Source organism: Anolis sagrei, chromosome 4 (genome assembly GCF_037176765.1).
Source record: "Anolis sagrei isolate rAnoSag1 chromosome 4, rAnoSag1.mat, whole genome shotgun sequence".
NCBI lineage: Eukaryota > Metazoa > Chordata > Lepidosauria > Squamata > Dactyloidae > Anolis > Anolis sagrei.
In genome coordinates this window covers 244,043,869-244,063,080 of record NC_090024.1, presented here as the reverse complement: position 1 = coordinate 244,063,080, position 19,212 = coordinate 244,043,869, and the positions used below count along the sequence as shown (strand labels likewise).

At 43.6% G+C, this 19,212-nt stretch overlaps 2 protein-coding genes across 2 annotated transcripts in view; one reads left to right on the top strand and one right to left on the bottom strand.

The window, feature by feature from the left end:
* LOC137096869 (BPI fold-containing family B member 4-like) overlaps positions 1 to 6,956 on the top strand; it is a 38,558-nt gene extending 31,602 nt beyond the window's left edge. Inside the window, exons 11-15 of the mRNA XM_067467123.1 lie at positions 1,428 to 1,495; positions 2,717 to 2,759; positions 2,893 to 2,956; positions 4,687 to 4,763; positions 6,933 to 6,956. Coding sequence (XP_067323224.1) covers positions 1,428 to 1,495; positions 2,717 to 2,759; positions 2,893 to 2,956; positions 4,687 to 4,763; positions 6,933 to 6,956 — 276 coding nt within the window. The remainder of the gene's footprint in view (positions 1 to 1,427; positions 1,496 to 2,716; positions 2,760 to 2,892; positions 2,957 to 4,686; positions 4,764 to 6,932) is intronic.
* Positions 6,957 to 9,552: 2,596 nt separating this feature from the next.
* The window catches only part of LOC132772742 (BPI fold-containing family B member 2-like), a 36,663-nt gene continuing 27,003 nt past the window's right edge, over positions 9,553 to 19,212 (bottom strand). Inside the window, exons 12-16 of the mRNA XM_067467122.1 lie at positions 15,718 to 15,785; positions 14,696 to 14,741; positions 11,265 to 11,328; positions 10,465 to 10,541; positions 9,553 to 9,973 (exon numbers count right to left, since the gene is read on the bottom strand). Of these exons, the coding sequence (XP_067323223.1) occupies positions 9,932 to 9,973; positions 10,465 to 10,541; positions 11,265 to 11,328; positions 14,696 to 14,741; positions 15,718 to 15,785 (297 nt within the window). The 3' untranslated portion in view covers positions 9,553 to 9,931. The remainder of the gene's footprint in view (positions 9,974 to 10,464; positions 10,542 to 11,264; positions 11,329 to 14,695; positions 14,742 to 15,717; positions 15,786 to 19,212) is intronic.

Below are 19,212 nucleotides of genomic sequence, written 5' to 3'. Positions count from 1 at the left end.
TGTGCAGGTGGCTAAATGTTGCAACTCAGGGTAGTTTTCACCTTACTCAAGACACCAACTCACCAAGGCTGTAGGTTTTGTAGTTTATTGAGAAAAAAGCAAAATCAAAACAGAAAAATAGAAATGCAAAAGTTTCATAGGCAAAACAGAGTCTTAAATGTAAAGGCAAAGTTCCCAAGATCCAAAAACAAAACCATGAAACATAATCCCTTAGCAATGGTCAAACAAGAGTCCATGGTAAACAGGTACAAACAGGAACAAGATCCAAGTCTCAAGAAGCCAGAGGCGTGCTGCTAAAAGCCAAGGTAAATCCACAGAAGTTAACATGGGAAGAGTAACGTTGGACTGACAAAAACTGCCTGTCAGCTATATCATTAAATAAGCTTCCCGGACATGAAAGCATTGCATTGACCTTTGGCACCTTTGGCTTCTCGCTTGCTGGCCAAGCTAGTGCTTCCGCGAATCCTTAATTGCAAATGATCCTGTCTGCTCATTAATTCATTATCTTCAAGGCTATGCAACCCCTTATCTTGGTTCAGCTGGGAAGGGAAAGGAGTCTCCCCCTGGGCTTGTGGGATTTCATTATCTCTATCTAATGGCACATTCCTTTCCCTGGGAATCAGCTTGCTGTTTCTTCTTCAGCAGCCACACTATCAGCCCCGTCTGGAACATGTGTAGGAATCTGTAACCCATCAGCCTCCTCATCATCCTGCAGAAAGTCAGGCTCAGAAGGCCCAAACAGTTCAGCTTCAGACTCAAAGTCAGGCTGAGCCACAACACTAAATATATTTTGACAAAAAACAGGCAACAGTAACAGCATTGTCTGTAGCCTCCAATAATTACTCCTCTGTACATGAGGCAGGGCACAGTGGGCAAGCATACAGATGCAGAGTTGTCTGTTCTGCTCCACAGTCACACAAGGTATGGGATTATTTTACCAGATGTTGTTTACATCTGGTAATGTAAACATGTTGTTTTCCACCAAGAGTTAATCATTTGTCTTTGGTCATCCATGTCAGCAGTTCAACCACTACAATAGTTTTTCCTTCATCAGACTTTTGCAGTTTTCCAGGACTCGTTTCTTAGAATGACATCTTTAGACTCCAACCATACAACTTTCATACAATTAATTCAATCTCTTTTGAATTGCACATCATATATTTATGACACTTGGACTGCCGTGTCTCAATGCTATGGAATCATAGAACTTGAACAAGGCACCAGTCCTCTTTGGAGCAGAAAGATCAAGGCCTTGTAAAAACTACAAGTCCCAGGATTCAAGTGGTGTCAACTTGCATTCGTTCTATAGTTGTAGATGTCATGGTTTCCAAGGTTACTCAATGGTGGAGGAGAGGAACAAAGTGGGGACCTTTTCTGGCTCCGACTCTCCTCGTCAGTCCTCTTTCTTTCCTATTCTCTGGTTGCAGAATATAAGACTCACCACCCAGGCCTCCGTCCATGACTGCTTCCTGTACTTCGTCACAAAGATGCTCAGGTAGTAGACACCTAACTTTCCCTTGGTCTGTTGTCTTGAGGAGATTTTGCAGAAATAGTGGGATATCATGTGACTTGTTCTAACCAATTGGAGCAAGGGCTGGACCTTCTCCAGACCTTGGTAATAGTATATAAGGGTCCCTGATCCTCACTAGTTGAAGACCTATTACGAATCCTAAGGACCAAGGTTGTGTGATGATTTGATTAGTGGTGCATCCACACAGTGGAATTAATGCCAATTGGTACTCCTTTAACAGCCATGGCTCAAGGCTATGGGATTCTGGGAGTTGTATGTTGGTGGACACCAACACTCTTTGGCATAGAAGGCTACAGATCTTGTCAGTCTACAAATCCCATGATTCCATAGCACAGTGTTTCTCAACCTTCTTAATGCCATGACCCCTTAATACAGTTCCTCATGTCATGGTGACCCCCAACCATTAAATCATTTTCATTGCTCCTTCATAACTGCTACAGTTATGAATCATAATGTAAATATCTGATATGCAGGATGTCTTTTCATTCACTGGACCAAATTTGGCACAAATACGCTCAAATTTGGAGGGGTGATTGGCTTTGTCATTTGGGAGTTGTAGTTGCTAGGATTTATAGTTCACCTACAATCAAAGAGCATTCTGAACTCCACCAACGATTGAATTGAACCAAACTTGGCACACAGAACTCCCATGACCAACAGACAATACTGGAAGGGTTTGGTGGGCATTGACTTTGAGTTTTGGAGTTGTAGTTCACCTATATCCAGAGAACACTGTGGACGCAAACAATGATGGATCTGGACAAAAATTGGCAGGGATGCTCAATATGCTCAAATGTGAACACGGGTGGAGTTTGTGGAAAATAGACCTTGACATTTGAGAGCTATAGTTGCTGGGATTTATAGTTCACCTACAGTCAAAAAGCATTTTCAACTCCACCAATGATAGAATTGGGCCAAACTTCCCACCCAGAAGTCCCATGACCAACAAATATTTTTTCTGATGGTCTTTGGCAACCCCTCTGACGTCCCCTCGCGACCCCCAGGGGTCCTGACCCCCAGGTTGAGAAACACTGCCATAGCATATAATGAATTGGGTAGCATGCATATATCCTTTAGCAAATGTTTTCCCATGGGTTTCCATATCAGCCTCACATTTTAGCGTGTAAATGGGGGGAATTTTAATATCTTGTATTGAGCTTGTTTATATTTTCCTTCTCTCCGCAGTGTTGAAGTCCTCTTGCTTCATTCCGATGTGGGACCGATCGATGTAAGTTATTTCTTGCTCCCTAAGTGGCTATGATTTTGAAAGCCAAGCATGACGCCTCCAATCCATAATTGTATTTAACCAAATTTGGAAAAAAAATCTGTTCCTGGCTTGAAAGTGTTATTTCCTCTTTCAGATCGCGCCTCTTGAGAAGTGGATGCAGTTGCTCCTGGAGGAAGCCTTTGTACCTCAAGTCAATGGTAAGGCTGCCAACACCTTTATTTTGGAAGCATCTCTGGCAGAAGGCCCCATCTACCCTGACCATACAATGCAGTTTGAAACTACATTATATGGCCTTGTAGATGGGTCCTCCAACAAACCCTAAGTGAAAGGGACTTGCTGAAAGTGACTCAATGTGTTTCCATCACTGAGCAAGCATTCAAACCCAGGTCTTCTTCCCAACTCTCAGACCTCTCTATGTTATAGAGCTGGAATTTAGGGGTCTTTGCCAGGAGGCAGAGACCGATCAGACTCCTTAAAGAGTTCGTTACCTTGGCGAGACAGAGAGAAGCACCCAATCTCCGATTTTTCCCAATAAAAGGTCTCACCAAGTAGAAGGAAGTGCCACCGAGGTTTATTAGCGATTCAGCTGAAAAGGATGCAGAGCGGCAATCATTCGCCAAGCAGAGCATGTGGTTATAGAAATAAATGCCATTTTTATAGAAAATACAGAGTTGTGAGTTTCAAAATTCCTGCTCCCTCCTCCCGCCCAGCTCGAAGGGGATTGGCAGAAGCAAAAACAGTTGGGAGGAGGCTTGGCCATCCCCCATGCATCAGGGCCAATCATAGGGCTTTCCTATCAGGAGGCTCCTGCTGCCTTGACGGTCCAGTGAATCAGAAGGGAGGGAGGCTGGATGAAGGGAGACAATGCATTCTGGAGTGGATTATGGAGTTTTAATGTCCTTAAGCTTATCGAGTCCGGAGATCGGCCTGCCATAGAATCCACTTTATTGTCCTGAGATGGGTCTGTGATAAGCATTGATGGCTTAATCCAGGTTTTCCTCTTACAATCAGATAGGGCACAAAGGGGAAACTTTTGCGAATGTCCTTAGTGGAAAGATTTGAAAGAAAAACGGCTTGGAGGAAAAGAGGACTTTCCTAAAGTCATATTCCCCCCATTGTTATATGATTAAAAAGTCTGCCAAACGGAAATCCTAATGGTGGCCCAACTCCGAAGTCAAAAGGATTTCCTTTACCATTGTCCATGCAAAGAATGTCCAAAGAGAAGGGTCTTTTCATGATGTCTGATTGCTTTTCCAGAGGCAGGGCAGCTTCCTTGTAGATTTCCCCCAAGGAGAGGGGAAGGGGGCAAAAGGGTCAGGGAAAGGTCAAATACATGAAGGGAAATATAGAAATACAGGAGAAAATATAGAAATCATAATACAGAGAGTAAACCCAACTACCTTCCCCCAGTGTCCATAGTTCATATTATTCATAGGAAGGTCCATAAAGGGAAATATCCATGAGGTGGAAAGAGAGTCCCTTGTTTGTGAGATGGGGGACCATCAGGAGCCCAGGTGTGTCCCAGATGGAAAAAGTCAAATACTCTTGTGGTATGATTTTCAGTAATAAATGGGTTACTTTCTGCTGTAAACATATGAAAATAGAGCATAAAGCCTTGATTAAATGATACACGCCAAACTGACCAAGGCTTAACCCTTATTATCCAGCCTGGCGTCCTTGCCCTTAGCAAAACTATAAGTTACTATCTCTTATGGGGGGTGGGTCATGTTCGACTTCATCTATAATGCTGTTTTCAGGACTCTTTAGTCTTGAGCCAATATGAGGCAATGGTCTAAATTGCATGGCACCCTGAGTCCTCATTGGCAGTGAATGCTGAGCCTCTTCTCAGTCTTTCTGATGATGCCCCAACTGAACAAAATGCTGTGCTTTCCTCTTCTTTACCACCTGCTCTGCCTGCCTATTTCAGATTTGTTGCAAGTTGGGTTCCCACTGCCTTCTCCATTGGACATCCAATTGAACTACCCTTACATTCACTGGATGCTGGTAAGACCTCCACCAGAAGCATGCTCTTCTTTCCTCCCTTCCATTCACACTCATGGTCAGGAGTGTTCATACTTGAACATGTGTCCAATTTCCCCACAATACAAGTGGCTGGATGTGTTTCTCCCATGCACAACACTGCATTCAGGCCCAGGCTGCCAAGGCTGAGTTGTATGTGTGTAGCCATCATTCATGAATGTGCAATATGCATGGATGTGCATGACATCAGTCTGCCTTTTCTGCTTGGATTAACATCTTGTTCAAGTGGGAAACGATCCCAAGGGCCATCTAGTCCAACCCTTTTCCATGCAGGAATACAGAACCAAAGCTCTCCTAAAAGAGGCTCATCTGTCTTTTGTTTGAAGACTCCCAAAGGAAGAGAGTGCATTGCCTTCCAAGGAAATCTGTCCCACCAGTGAATTCCCATTACCATCAGATGGGTTGCATTTGGTTGCACATTTGGTACTTTGGTCCAGTTGTACAGTTTTAGCCATCCATTCAAAGGTGGCATAGCACAACTAATATGCAATTCCAGATTCATGTTGAATGATCACAACACATGAATTTGGCCATTCCCTTACAAACCTTCTATGACTTTAAGATCATCCAGGGAGGCCCTGCTCTCGATCCTGCCTGAGTCACAAACACGTTTGGTGGGGATGAGAGACGGGGCCTTCTCGGTGGTGGCTATCATATCTCCTCTCATCCTTCTCTTCTTCAAGCTAAAAATGCCCAGCTCCTTAAGCCACTCCTCATAGGGCTTGTTAAAGAAAACCTTATACTGTTGATTATTATGTGCAGCTGCTAATGTAGGTCAACTAGTAAGTTTGGACTAGACCTGGTGGGGTATGGGTTTTAGAATACAGTTCGGCTTCTGCACTGGACCTGACTGTTTTCTGCACTGGACCTGACAGAAACCCGCAATATGCAACACATCCTTCTGTTAACTTTCATTCACTTTGTAGTTGATATATTTTCTCATTTCTTATCAAAAGCATTGCATAGATTAGTATAAAACTGATAAAAATAGAAGGCACATAAGCAGCTAAATGTCTTTTGATCGAAAACGGGCAACAGCAACGGCATTGTCTGTAGCCTCCAACAATTCTTCCTCTGCACATGAGGCAGGGCATAGTGGACAAGCATACAGATGCAGAGTTGTCTGTTCTGCTATATAATAAGGTCATATTGGTCTCAACAGAGGGGGTGTTGAATTAGGCCACCATCAGATGACAGGAGCAGGATTCAAAACGATCTTGACAGATTAGAGAGATGGGCCAAAACTAACAAAATGAAGTTCAACAGGGACAAATGCAAGATACTCCACTTTGGCAGGAAAAACGAAATGCAAAGATACAGAATGGGGGACGATGAGGCCTGGCTCGAGAGCAGGACGTGCGAAAAAGATCTTGGAGTCCTCATGGGGAGGAAGTTAAACATGAGCCAGGAATGTGATGTGGCGGCAAAAAAAGGCCAATGAGATTTTGGCTGCATCAAGAGGAGCCTAGTGTCTAGATCTAGGGAAGTCATGCTCCCCATGCTCTATTCTGCTTTGGTTAGACCACACCTGGAATATTGTGTCCAATTCTGGGCACCACAATTCAAGAGAGATATTGACAAGCTGGAATGTGTCCAGAGGAGGGAGACTAAAATGATCAAGGGTCTGGAGAACAAGCCCTATGAGGAGCGGCTTAAGGAGCTGGGCATGTTTAGCCTGAAGAAGAGAAGGCTGAGAGGAGATATGATAGCCATGTATAAATATGTGAGAGGAAGCCACAGGGAGGAGGGAGCAAGCTTGTTTACTGCTTCCATGGAGACTAGGACGCAAGGGAACAATGGCTTCAAACTACAAGAAAGGGGATTCCATCTGAACATGAGGAAGAACTTCCTGACTGTGAGAGCTGTTCAGCAGTGGAACTCTCTGCCCCGGAGTGTGGTGGAGGCTCCTTTTTTGGTATCTTTTAAACAGAGGTTGGATGGCCATCTGTCAGGGGTGCTTTGAATGCAATATTCCTGCTTCTTGGCAGAATGGGATTGGACCGGATGGCCCAGGAGGTCTCTTCCAACTCTTTGATTCTATGATTCTATGCTTTGGTAAGGTGCCTTTCCTCCTTCCTTGGAATGTCATTTATGGAAACCAATGAGCTAAACATCTTGTATTTCCTTCTGCAGGGGATGCTTGTGATCTGTGCATAAGAAGGAAAAGGGTTGCTCTCAGCCCACCACGTCCCAGTTGGCGAAGGAGAAGGCAAGAGAAGAGGAGCGTCTTTGCAAGAGAGATGAATCAACAGCTTTTCTATCCTTTGATTTTCCTGACTTGTTATAAAACGTTTGCCGAAGGCCTTGTGAGGCACCCTTTGTGTTACTAGTGATAGCCTTGTAAATGGAGATGGGGAAGTTGGTAGTTTAGATCGTCCATGACTACTCTGGTCTTTCGTGTTGTCTATTAGCCTAGTTGAGAAATGCAAGGAAATGAATACAATGCAAGGAAATGCACACAATGCGCGGGAATCCCAGTCTTGCAAGCCCAACGGAATATGTATATTTCACCTTACGGTGTTTCACTTTGCAATAAATATCTTTGATTTCTCAACAGACTGAGACTATTTTGTAGCGCATCTCATCCATTGCAATCAGCCTTGGTTTCTCTTTATGCATCCAAAAGATATTCGATGTATTGTCGAAGGCTTTCATGGCCGGAATCACTGGGTTGTCGTAGGTTTTTTCAGGCTATATGGCCATGGTCTAGAGGCATTCTCTCCTGACGTTTCGCCTGCATCTGTGGCAAGCATCCCCTACCTCTGAGGATGCTTGCCATAGATGCAGGCAAAACGTCAGGAGAAAATGCCTCTAGACCATGGCCATATAGCCCGAAAAAACCTACAACAACCCAAAAGATATTCAATTCCATGTTTCAGAAATCTGATGATGCCTTTTGACTGCTGTTATGTGGTTTCAGGTCAGCTCCGGAATGCATTAATTCAGGTTTATGCTATTTTAAAAACTCCTAAATATCCTAAAGATACCATCTTCAGTTGGCACTTAATTGTTTGCTGTCTGGAGTTCCCCTATTTCTGAGTGCTGTTCATAATCTACTGTCTTGATTCTGGTGTTTTTTAATAGTAGTAGGCATATTTTGTTCATTTCCATGGTTTCCTCCATTCTGTTGAAATTGTTCACATGCTTGTGGGTTTCCTCCCAAAAAGAGGGTGCCTCCAGGCAACAGAAGCCAGGTCACCTCTGATTGCAGATACCTTCACTGATTGACTTTGGAGCTTCACTCCAGGCTCGAGACAGAAGAGAGGGAAGAGGAGAGGGAGGAAATTCACCCACTCCTAGTTTAAAATGCTTCCCAGTCTCGAGACAGAAGCGAGGGGAGAGGAGAGGGAGGAAATTCATCCACTCTGGTATAAAATGCTTCCCAGTCTCGATAGAGAAGTGAGAGGAGAGGAGAGGGAGGAAATTCATCCACTCTGATTTAAAACGCTTCCCAGGTTCGAGACAGAAGTGAGGGGAGAGGAGAGGGAGGAAATTCATCCACTCTGGTATAAAATGCTTCCCAGTCTCGATAGAGAAGTGAGAGGAGAGGAGAGGGAGGAAATTCATCCACTCTGGTTTAAAATGCTTCCCAGTCTCGATAGAGAAGTGAGAGGAGAGGAGAGGGAGGGAATTCATCCACTCTGATATAAAACGCTTCCCAGGCTCGAGACAGAAGCAAGGGAGAGGAGAGAGAGGAAATTCAAACCAGAGTGGATGAATTTCCTCTTTCTCCTCTCCCCTCGCTTCTGTCTCGAACCTGGGAAGTGTTTTAAACCAGAGTGGATGAATTTCCTCCCTCTCCTCTCCCCTCACTTCTGTATCGAGACTGGGAAGCATTTTAAACCAGAGTGGATGAATTTCCTCCCTCTCCTCTCCCCTCGCTTCTGTCTCGAGACTGGGAAGCATTTTAAACTAGAGTGGATGAATTTCCTCCCTCTCCTCTCCCCTCACTTCTGTCTCGAACCTGGGAAGCGTTTTAAATCAGAGTGGATGAATTAAATCCCTCTCCCCTCACTTCTGTCTCGAGCCTGGGAAGCATTTTAAACCAGAGTGGATGAATTAAATCCATCTCCTCTACCCTCACTTCTGTCTCAAGACTGGGAAGCATTTTAAACCAGAGTGGATGAATTTCCTCCCTCTCCTCTTCCCTCACTTCTGTCTTGAACCTGGGAAGCGTTTTAAATCAGAGTGGATGAATTAACTCCCTCTCCTCTCCTCTCACTTCTGTCTCGAGCCTGGGAAGTGTTTTAAACCAGAGTGGATGAATTTCCTCCCTTTGCTTCCCCACTACCCCCCCTCGCTTTGGGACTACTTTCAAAGTAAAGACCACCCAATGGAACAGGAAATAACACTTTCAAACCATTAAGGAAGGATTCGGAAATCCCGGAAGTTTCAAAAAGTTTTGAACATTTTTTTCTGTGAAAATCGGAATTGACTTTAGAATCGAACCACCAGCACCCCCTACATCCGAAACGAGTTTTGAACCATTTTTTTTATCAAACAAGCCTAATACACTCCACTTGCATCACTTCCAACAGAATCTCTGAAGATTGCATTAGCCACAGATGCAGGTGAAACGTCAGGAGGGAATGCTGCTGGAACATGACCATACAGGCCAAAAAGAATATGTCAACATTAAAAATGTCCAAATGAGCACCTAAAGGGGCTTACATGAAGATATATGACACCAACAGTATTTCGGTATGTAAACATCATTCACTGCAGGCAAACTTAAACCAGAAAGTGTGCTTTAATAAAGCAAAGATAGCAACTGAATGGCACACTGTGGACATGATCAGATCGAAGCGCACCACAAAAACCTGTACACGTTCCTTTCGCTTCATTGATTACCAGTGATTTAGGGGAAAACATAGGAAAGCAAAGCTCCCAATGACTGGGAATTAAATTCCCTCGACACCAAATAGATCTTTCATCCAAGTTGATGGTGACTTCCAAGTCATAAGAGTCCAACATTCGCAGTTTGCAAACCAAAGCATCAAGTGCATTTCCACTATTGCGTGCAGCAGATGAAAGCAGAGTTCCCTTCATTCAGTATCCAAGAATTTGCAGATCCAAAGAACAGGAAATGGGTCCTTAATGAACCCAATTTGGGTGCTCCTTCCTTCTTCGGCTTAAGGGACATAGTCGAGGTCGCAGTTGACCTGGGCGTAACCCTGGAAGTTTAAAGGAGGACACAAATAGTCAGAAATAATAGAAATTCCTCATATAAGTAGAATTTTCTCGAAAGTAGAGTTTTCTCCTATAGAGCAAATGTTTCCTGATATTTTGGGGGACGGAACACTAGAGCCAGCAGGGGCAAACTTGGGCTCTCCAGGTGTTTTGGACTTCAACTCCGGCTGTTAGGAATTGTGGAAGTCCAAAAAACCTTGAGGATTCAAGTTTGCCCATGCCTGCACTAGATGCACCTTCTGCACAGTTTCCAAGGGCAGACCCACATAAAGTACATTGCAGTAGTCTAACCTTCTATGACATTCACACAGTGGCCCATGGCCCATGTCAACAACAAGACAGGAAAGAAATTGGCCCAAGAGAGGCAAGGAGGATGGGTTTGGAGTAAGAGAACAAGGGTGTATTTCCAAAAGAAGCAAACACTGATGTGTGGAATGGATGGAAGAGAAGGAGAAAAACCAAGCAAGAGTCTCACCTCATGGATCTCTATCTGTGGATCGACATACTGGAGATTGCTCATCTTAGGAAGCGATATCCCGACACTCAGGACGGCTGGAGGGGAAAACAGGGAGGTAGTCATTGTTGGAATAGTCGTATAACCATGGAAGAAACCCATAAGGACCATATAGAATCATAGAATCCTAGAGTTGGAAGAGACCTCATGGGCCATCCAGTCCAACCCCATTCTGCCAAGAAGCAGGAATATTGCATTCAAAGCACCCCTGACAGATGGCCATCCAGCCTCTGTTTAAAAGCTTCCAACGGCTCTCACAGTCAAGAAGTTCTTCCTCATGTTCAGATGGAATCTCCTCTCTTGTAGTTTGAAACCATTTGTTTTGTGTCCTAGTCTCCAGGGAAGCAGAAAGGAAGCTTGCTCCCTCCTCCCTGTGGCTTCCTCTCACATATTTATACATGGCTATCATATCTCCTCTCAGCCTTCTCTTCTTCAGGCTAAACATGCCCAGCTCCTTAAGCCGCTCCTCATAGGGCTTGTTCTCCAGACCCTTGATCATTTTAGTCGCCCTCCTCTGGACACATTCCAGCTTGTCAACATCTCTCTTCAATTGTGGTGCCCAGAACTGGACACAATATTCCAGGTGTGGCCTAACCAAAGCAGAATAGAGCATAGGGAGCATGACTTCCCCCCATAAGTATTAATGCAGAAGTTGTGCGGAAAACGGATTACCCTAAGGCACTTTGGAGAAAATAGCTCATTGGGCCCCTAAGGGCATTTAGGACAAAAAAAATCACAATTATTTCATTGGATTTCCTTACCATTCAGATGAGCAAGGAAGGCCTTCTCTATTTTAGAGAGGATGATTTCTTTCATCTTAGCGATCTACCGGAAAAGAAAAAGCCAATCAACAACAAGGTTATATTGTTTTCCATTTTCAATCGTATTTAATAAAGACCAAACAGTATGCATCAAAATCTGATGCATACTGGATACCCTCATTTCCATTGTTAGTTTATCATTTAAGGCTACGTTCCATACCTCCCTATACCATTAGTTACTATTTCCCAATTCCTTGCTATTATAATTCTTGCCACTGTGAGTAAAAAAATCACCAATTCTTTCTTTTCCATTTCTAAATTCAACATTGTGGTGTGGAAGTATTTTAACTCATGAGATGAGCTCTGTGCCTCTCCATACTTGAAAAGAGGCTGAAATGTCCTACCAGGGGAAAATACCTTGTATGTGATGAGGTCTATTGCCGGTGTTCCCTCCTTTCAGGACACTTCTGCTTCTTCTCAACCATGGAGGGCGATGCATGATGGCCAGAAGTAGTTTAGCACATGTGATGAGCTCCATGCCTCTCCATGCTTGAAAAGATGCTGAAGTGTCCTACCAGGGGGAAATGTCTCAATGTGATGAGGTCAATTGCCAGAGTTCCCTCCTTTCAGGACACTTCTGCCTCTTTTCAACCCCAGAGGGCTATGATGGTTGGAAGTTGTTTAACACGTGTGATGAGCTCCGTGCCTCTCCCTACTTGAAAAGAGGCTGAAATGTCCTACCAGGGGAAAATATCTCGTATGTGATGAGGTCTATTGCCGGAGTTTCCTCCTTTCAGGACACTTCTGCCACTTTTCAACCACGGAGGGTGATGCACGATGGCCAGAAGTAGTTTAACACGTGTGATGAGCTCCATGCCTCTCCCTACTTGAAAAGAGGCTGAAATGTCCTACCAGGGGAAAATATCTCATATGTGATGAGGTCTATTGCCAGAGTTCCCTCATTTCAGGACACTTCTGCCACTTTTCAACCACAGAGCGCAATTCACAATGGCCAGAAGTAGTTTAGCACATGTGATGAGCTCCGTGCATGCTTGAAAAGAGGCTGAAGTGTCCTACGAGGGGGAACTGTCTCAATGTGATGAGGTCTATTGCCGGAGTCCCCTCCTTTCAGGACACTTCTGCCTCTTTTCAACCACAGAGGGTGATGCATGATGGCCAGAAGTAGTTTAACACATGTGATGAGCTCCGTGCCTCTCCTTACTTGAAAAGAGGCTGAAATGTCCTACCAGGGGAAAATATCTCGTATGTGATTAGGTCTATTGCCAGAGTTCCCTCCTTTTAGGACACTTCTGCCTCTTTTCAACCACAGAGCGCGATGCACAATGGCCAGAAGTAGTTTAGCACATGTGATGAGCTCAATGTCTCTGCAGGCTTGGAAAGAGGCTGAAGTATCCCACAAAGGGGAAATGTCTCAATGTGATGAGGTCTATTGCCAGAGTTCCCTCCCTTCAGGACACTTCTGCCTCTTTTCAACCACAGAGGGTGATGCATGATGGCCAGAAGTAGTTTAACACATGTGATGAGCTCAATGTCTCTGCATGTTTGAAAAGAGGCTGAAGTGTCCTACAAGGGGGAAATGTCTCAATGTGATGAGGTCAATTGCTTCGCCCCACGGGTACAGTTTGTTTGTGATGACTTTGGGAGACTTACTTATGAAGTTTACTGAACTTTAACAAAAATCTTACAAAATGGACAGATCATACGAGGCACAAATGACTTTTTGCACAGTCCTAATCACTGCACATGGTTCCAACCTTCTAATGCAACCTATCCAGCATAGTTTATGTACATTGAAGCAACAGAGATCATAATGCACTTTAATTGTTTTGAATTGCAGAATTCTCACTAAGGAATGCTCAACCTGATTGCTTTTTCCTGTTTATTTATTTGTCGTGACAGGGCAACCAGTCAATTGTATTACATTTCTAAAAGAACAAAACAAACAAACAGACAAGACACAAAGTGTGCAAGCTTGGTAGTTGGTTAAATGTCCTTTGACCAGTATCTGGCCACTTGGAGTGCCTCTGGTGTTGCCGCAAGAAGGTCCTCCATTGTGCATGTGGCAGGGCTCAGGTTGCATTGCAGCAGGTGGTCAGTGGTTGGCTCTTCTCCGCACTTGCATGTCGTGGATTCTACTTTGTGGCCCCATTTCTTGAGGTTGGCTCTGCATCTCGTGGTGCCAGAGCGCAGTCTGTTCAGCGCCTTCCAAGTCGCCCAGTCTTCTGTGTGCCCAGGGGGGAGTCTCTCATTTGGTATCAGCCATGGATTGAGGTGCTGGGTTTGAGCTGGCCACTTTTGGACTCTTGCTTGCTGAGGTGTTCCAGTGAGTGTCTCTGTAGATCTTAGAAAACTATTTCTAGATTTAAGTCGTTGACGTGCTGGCTGATACCCAAACAAGGGATGGGCTGGAGATGTCTCTGCCTTGGTCCTTTCACTATTGCCTGCTACTTCCCGGCGGATGTCAGGTGGTGCACTACCGGCTAAGCAGTGTAATTTCTCCAGTGGTGTAGGGCGCAGGCACCCCGTGATAATGCGGCATGTCTCATTAAGAGCCACATCCACTGTTTTAGTGTGGTGAGATGTGTTCCACACTGGGCATGCAGACTCAGCAGCAGAGTAGCATAGCACAAGGGCCGATGTCTTCACTGTGTCTGGTTGTGATCCCAGGTTGTGCCAGTCAGCTTTCGTATGATGTTGTTTCTAGCGCCCACTTTTTGTTTGATGTTCAGGCAGTGCTTCTTGTAGGTCAGAGAACGGTCCAGAGTGACTCCCAGGTATTTGGTTGTGCTGCAATGCTCCCGTGGGATTCCTTCCCAGGTAATCCTCAGAGCTCGGGATGCTTGTCTGTTCTTGAGATGAAAAGCACATGTCTATGTTTTAAATGGGTTAGGGATCAGCAGGTTTTCCCTGTAATAGGTAGTAAGAGCACCTAGAGCTTCGGAGAGCTTCTTCGGAGAGCTTTTTCCTGTTGATAGTGCAGAAGCCTCTTGTTGCAGATATATGTGTGTGTAAAGGTTTCTCCTTGACATTAAGTCTAGTCGCATCCAACTCTGGGGGGTGGTGCTCATTTTCATTTCTAAAGCGAAGAGCCGGCTTTGCCCATAGACACCTCCAAGTTCATGTGGCAAGCATGATTGCATGGAGCGCCGTTACCTTTCCGCCGGAGCAGTACCTATTGATCTACTCACATTTGCATGTTTTCGAACTGCTAGGTTGGCAGAAGCTGGGGCTAACAGTGGAAGCTCACTCCACTCCCCGGATTTGAACCACCAACCTTTCAGTCAGCAAGTTCAGCAGCTCAGCGGTTTAACCCGCTGTGCCAACGGGGGCGCCACATAAATATATGTGTGTGTGTTCTGCTATGAAATCACGCATTTCAGAAAAGGAGGAAACAATAGATATTTATTTACCTTTGCGATTTTCACGCTAGAAGAATCGACCTGCAGACCAACCCCTCTGCAAAAGAAAGCGGGTAAAGGCTTGTTAGTATGGCAACAGTTGGACAAAAGTCCTCTTAATGTTAGGGATGCAATTCAGTGCTTATTTCTTTATCTTTTTTCATGCAAGAACGGGTGGTTTCTGGGGTTTTCTCCCTTCTCAGTGAGATTTTTGCACATTTGTTTAATTATTTTCTCATACTTTGGTACTTTTTTGCCAAATAAAATAATTTGAAGGAAGTTACAGATGACTTTTAAAAGATTGAGACAGAGGGTGCTGATTATTATTTATATATTTTAATATATTTTGGAAAATTCAACGGCTTTCACTATTTATTTTACATATGTCTATGTTTAATTCTACTTCAATGTTTATGTATTTTTGGTTTTTAAATTGCATGTTTTTAATTTATTTTTTGACATGGTTAGCCACTTTTAGGAGAGAAAAAGCAGGATAATAATAAAAAATATAAATATAGTAAATAAGGGAAATGCAGTACTTTTGGCCAAATAATGAAGATTTTGCATAGGAAACAGTACATTTTTCACACCATAAATTGTTGTTTTCGTTGAAGTTTTCATAAAATTTGTTCAAATTCACGAGATTAATGTAAATACATGGATCCTATGCCCTTCTTAGTGGTTTTGTGATGATGCACCAAGCAGTTCTTCTCTCCTAATCCTCGAACTAATATGCCAATTGAAAGCTGCAGTTCAAAAAAAGTAACTTTTCCAAATTTTGCCAAGGCCCCTTTCAATGGCAAGGGGAAAGCAACCAGCTTCAAGCAGAACTAACACAGGGAAAAGATGTAGAATCAGAGATAATCATAGAGGCATCAAGTTGGAAGAGACCTCGTGGGCCATCCAGTCCAACCCCATTCTGGCAAGAAGCAGGAATATTGCATTCAGACAGAAGAGAAACTGGATGGACATAGAAACATTACTGGTTTGGGCTGCATCTCCCATTATCCCCCAAGCATCCTGCATGAACTCACCCTTGCAAGCCAACTGAGAAGCCAATGTTTGTTCGCGATACCTTCAGCTTGAGTCCTAGGGTCAGGTCCTGCAAATAAGATATTATTATTACTACTAGCCATCCCCTGCCACGCGCTGCTGTGTATTTGTGTTTTGTGTGTGTATATATGTGTTTATGTGTGTGTGTGTATATTTGTGTATATATGTACGTTTGCGTAAATATATATGTGGGTGTAAATATTTGTGTGTTTATATGTGTACATGCATACTGGGTAGATGTGTGATTGTCTATATGCATATTTGTGTGTATGTGTGGCTTAAACACCACCCATGTGTGTGCATGTGTATATGTATATATGTATGTGTGCATGTGTATATATATATATGTACATGTGCATGTGTATATGTATATATATATGTGTGCATGTGTATATATATATATATGTGTGTGTGTGTGTGTGTGTGTGTGTGTGAGTATCTATATGTATGTGTGTATATGTGTGATTGTCTATATGCATATTTGTGTGTATGTGTGGCTTAAACACCACCCACGTATGTGCATGTGTATATGTATATATGTATGTGTGCATGTGTATATGTATATATGTATATGTGCATGTGTATATATATGTGTGTGTGTGTGTGTATCTATATGTATGTGTGTATAGGTGTGATTGTCTATATGCATATTTGTGTGTATGTGTGGCTTAAACACCACCCATGTATGTGCATGTGTATATGTATATATGTATGTGTGCATGTGTATATGTATATGTGTGTGCATGTATCTATATGTATGTGTGTATATGTGTAGATTTGTGTGTGTTTGTGCATATATATATACTTGTGTGTGTATGAATGTGTGCATGTGTGTATATGTATAGATTTGTGTGTGTTTGTGCATATATATATACTTGTGTGTGTATGAATGTGTGCATGTGTGTATATGTGTAGATTTGTGTATGTTTGTGCATATATATATATACTTGTGTGTGTATGAATGTGTGCATGTGTGTATATGTGTAGATTTGTGTGTGTTTGTGCATATATATATACTTGTGTGTGTATGAATGTGTGCATGTGTGTATATGTGTAGATTTGTGTATGTTTGTGCATATATATATATACTTGTGTGTGTATGAATGTGTGCATGTGTGTATATGTGTAGATTTGTGTGTGTTTGTGCATATATATATATACTTTGTGTATGAATGTGTGCATGTGTCTATGTATATGAGTGTATATGTATATGCATATATGGTGTATTTTTGGGGGGTATTTAAGTCTGTTCCGCTGGGATTGTGTGTGTGTTTAGGGGTGATGGACACTCGTTGGACTGTTAGGTGTATTGTGTCCAAATTTGGTGTCAATTCATCCAGTGGTTTTTGAGTTATGTTAATCCCACAAACGAACATTACATTTTTATTTATATAGATTGTTGTTGTTGTGTTTACATGTACATAACAACACAGCACACATGCACATTAGGTCCAAGTGCCTGGGATTTGTCTATGAATATTGGGCTTTTCCTAAGGGCCTAGGATATTAGAGGTAATAATAATAATAATAATAATAATAATAATAATAATAATAACGTATTATTATTATTATTATTATTATTATTATTATTATTATTATTATTTTACTGACACAAAAACACAGTATGTCACAGCAAATGAGATCTATATGCTGGATTTTGTATCACAAAATCACAAGTCGAACACTTCCAAAGCATCTAGGACTGTGTGATGATGATGATGATGATGATGATGGTGGTGGTGGTGGTGGTGATGATGATGATGATGATGATGATGATGATTTTTTGGTCGTGTCAGGAGCGACCTGAGAAACTGCAAGTCGCTTCTGGTGTGAGAGAATTGACTGTCTGCAAGGACGTTGCCCAGGGGACGCGCAGATGAATTAATGTTTTATCATCATTGTGGGAGGCTTCCCTTATGTCCCCGCATGGGGAGCTGGAGCTGACAGAGGGAGCTCTACCCGCTCTCCCTGTCAGTCAGCAGTCTTGCCGGCACAAGGGTTGAACCCATTGTGCTACCGGGGCTATTGTTTTGGCAGACAAAGAATGGAAAGTGCTTTTGCCTTCATGCCCTGGTCAAATAATCCAGTTTAAAGCAAATAATCTGGATTTTATAGGGCAGTTCAGGCCCCTTTTACACTACCATATAATCCAGATTATCAAAGCAAACAATCCAACACCCTCCAAAATGGAGGATGCTTCCAGGCAACAAAGCCCAGGCTACCTCTATGCAAACACTCTCACTGATTGACTTTGCAGCTTCATGGCTACTCAATGCTATTCAAGCTTGCTAATTGCAATGCTCACACTTGCTTTAACAGACAAGGCTTCTTTCTCCCACCCTGGACATTCCACACAGGTAAATATACACCTCACTGGGCTGAATTCCAACAGACCTCTGAACAAACCTGTGAGGATGCGTGCCACTGCCACCCTCATCCAATGACTGCTAAAGACCAAACTTGGCACACAGGGTCCCCATGATGCACTCTACATTCTGGTGATATTTCGAGGAGGGTGGACTATGGATGATGGAACTTGCAGTCCCTTTACTCACTTAATGAGATTACTGTGAACCACATCAATGACCGCTAAAGACCTAACCTGGCACGAAGAGCCCCCATGACCCACTTTACATCTTGGTGCAGTTTAGAGAGGGTGGACCATGGATGATGGAACTTGCAGTACCTTCACCCACTTCCTGAGACCACTGCCACCCTTATCCAATGACTGATCAAGACTAGAGTTGGCACACAGGGACCCCATGACCCACTCTACATCTTGGTGCAGTTTAGAGAGGGTGGACCATGGATGATGGGACTTGCAGTACCTTCACTCACTTCCCGAGACCGCTGCGAACCACACCAATGACCGCCAAAGACCTAACTTGGCACAAAGAGCCCACATAACCCACTTTACATCTTGGTGCAGTTTAGAGGAGGGTGGACCATGGATGATGGGACTTGCAGTACCTTCACTCACTTACTGAAACCACTGCGACCCTCATCCAATGACTGATCAAGACCAAACTTGGCACACAGAGCCCCCATGACCCATTCTACATCCTGCTGCAGTTTGGAGGAGGATGGACCATGGATGATGGGACTTGAAGTACCTTCACTTACTTCCCGAGACCACTGCAAACCCCATCCAATGACTGATCAAGACCAAACTTGGCACACAGAGCCCTCATGACCCACTCGACATCCTGGTGCTGTTTGGAGGAGGATGAACCATGGACTATGGGACTTGCAGTACTTTCACCCACTTCCTGAAACCACTGCCACCCTTATCTAATGACTAATCAAGACTAGAGTTGGCACACAGGGACCCCATGATCCACTCTACATCTTGGTGCAGTTTGGAGTAGGGTGGACCATGGATGATGGGACTTGCAGTACCTTCGCCCACTTCCTGAGACCACTGCCACCCTTATCCAATGACTGATCAAGACTAAAGTTGGCACACAGGGCCCCCA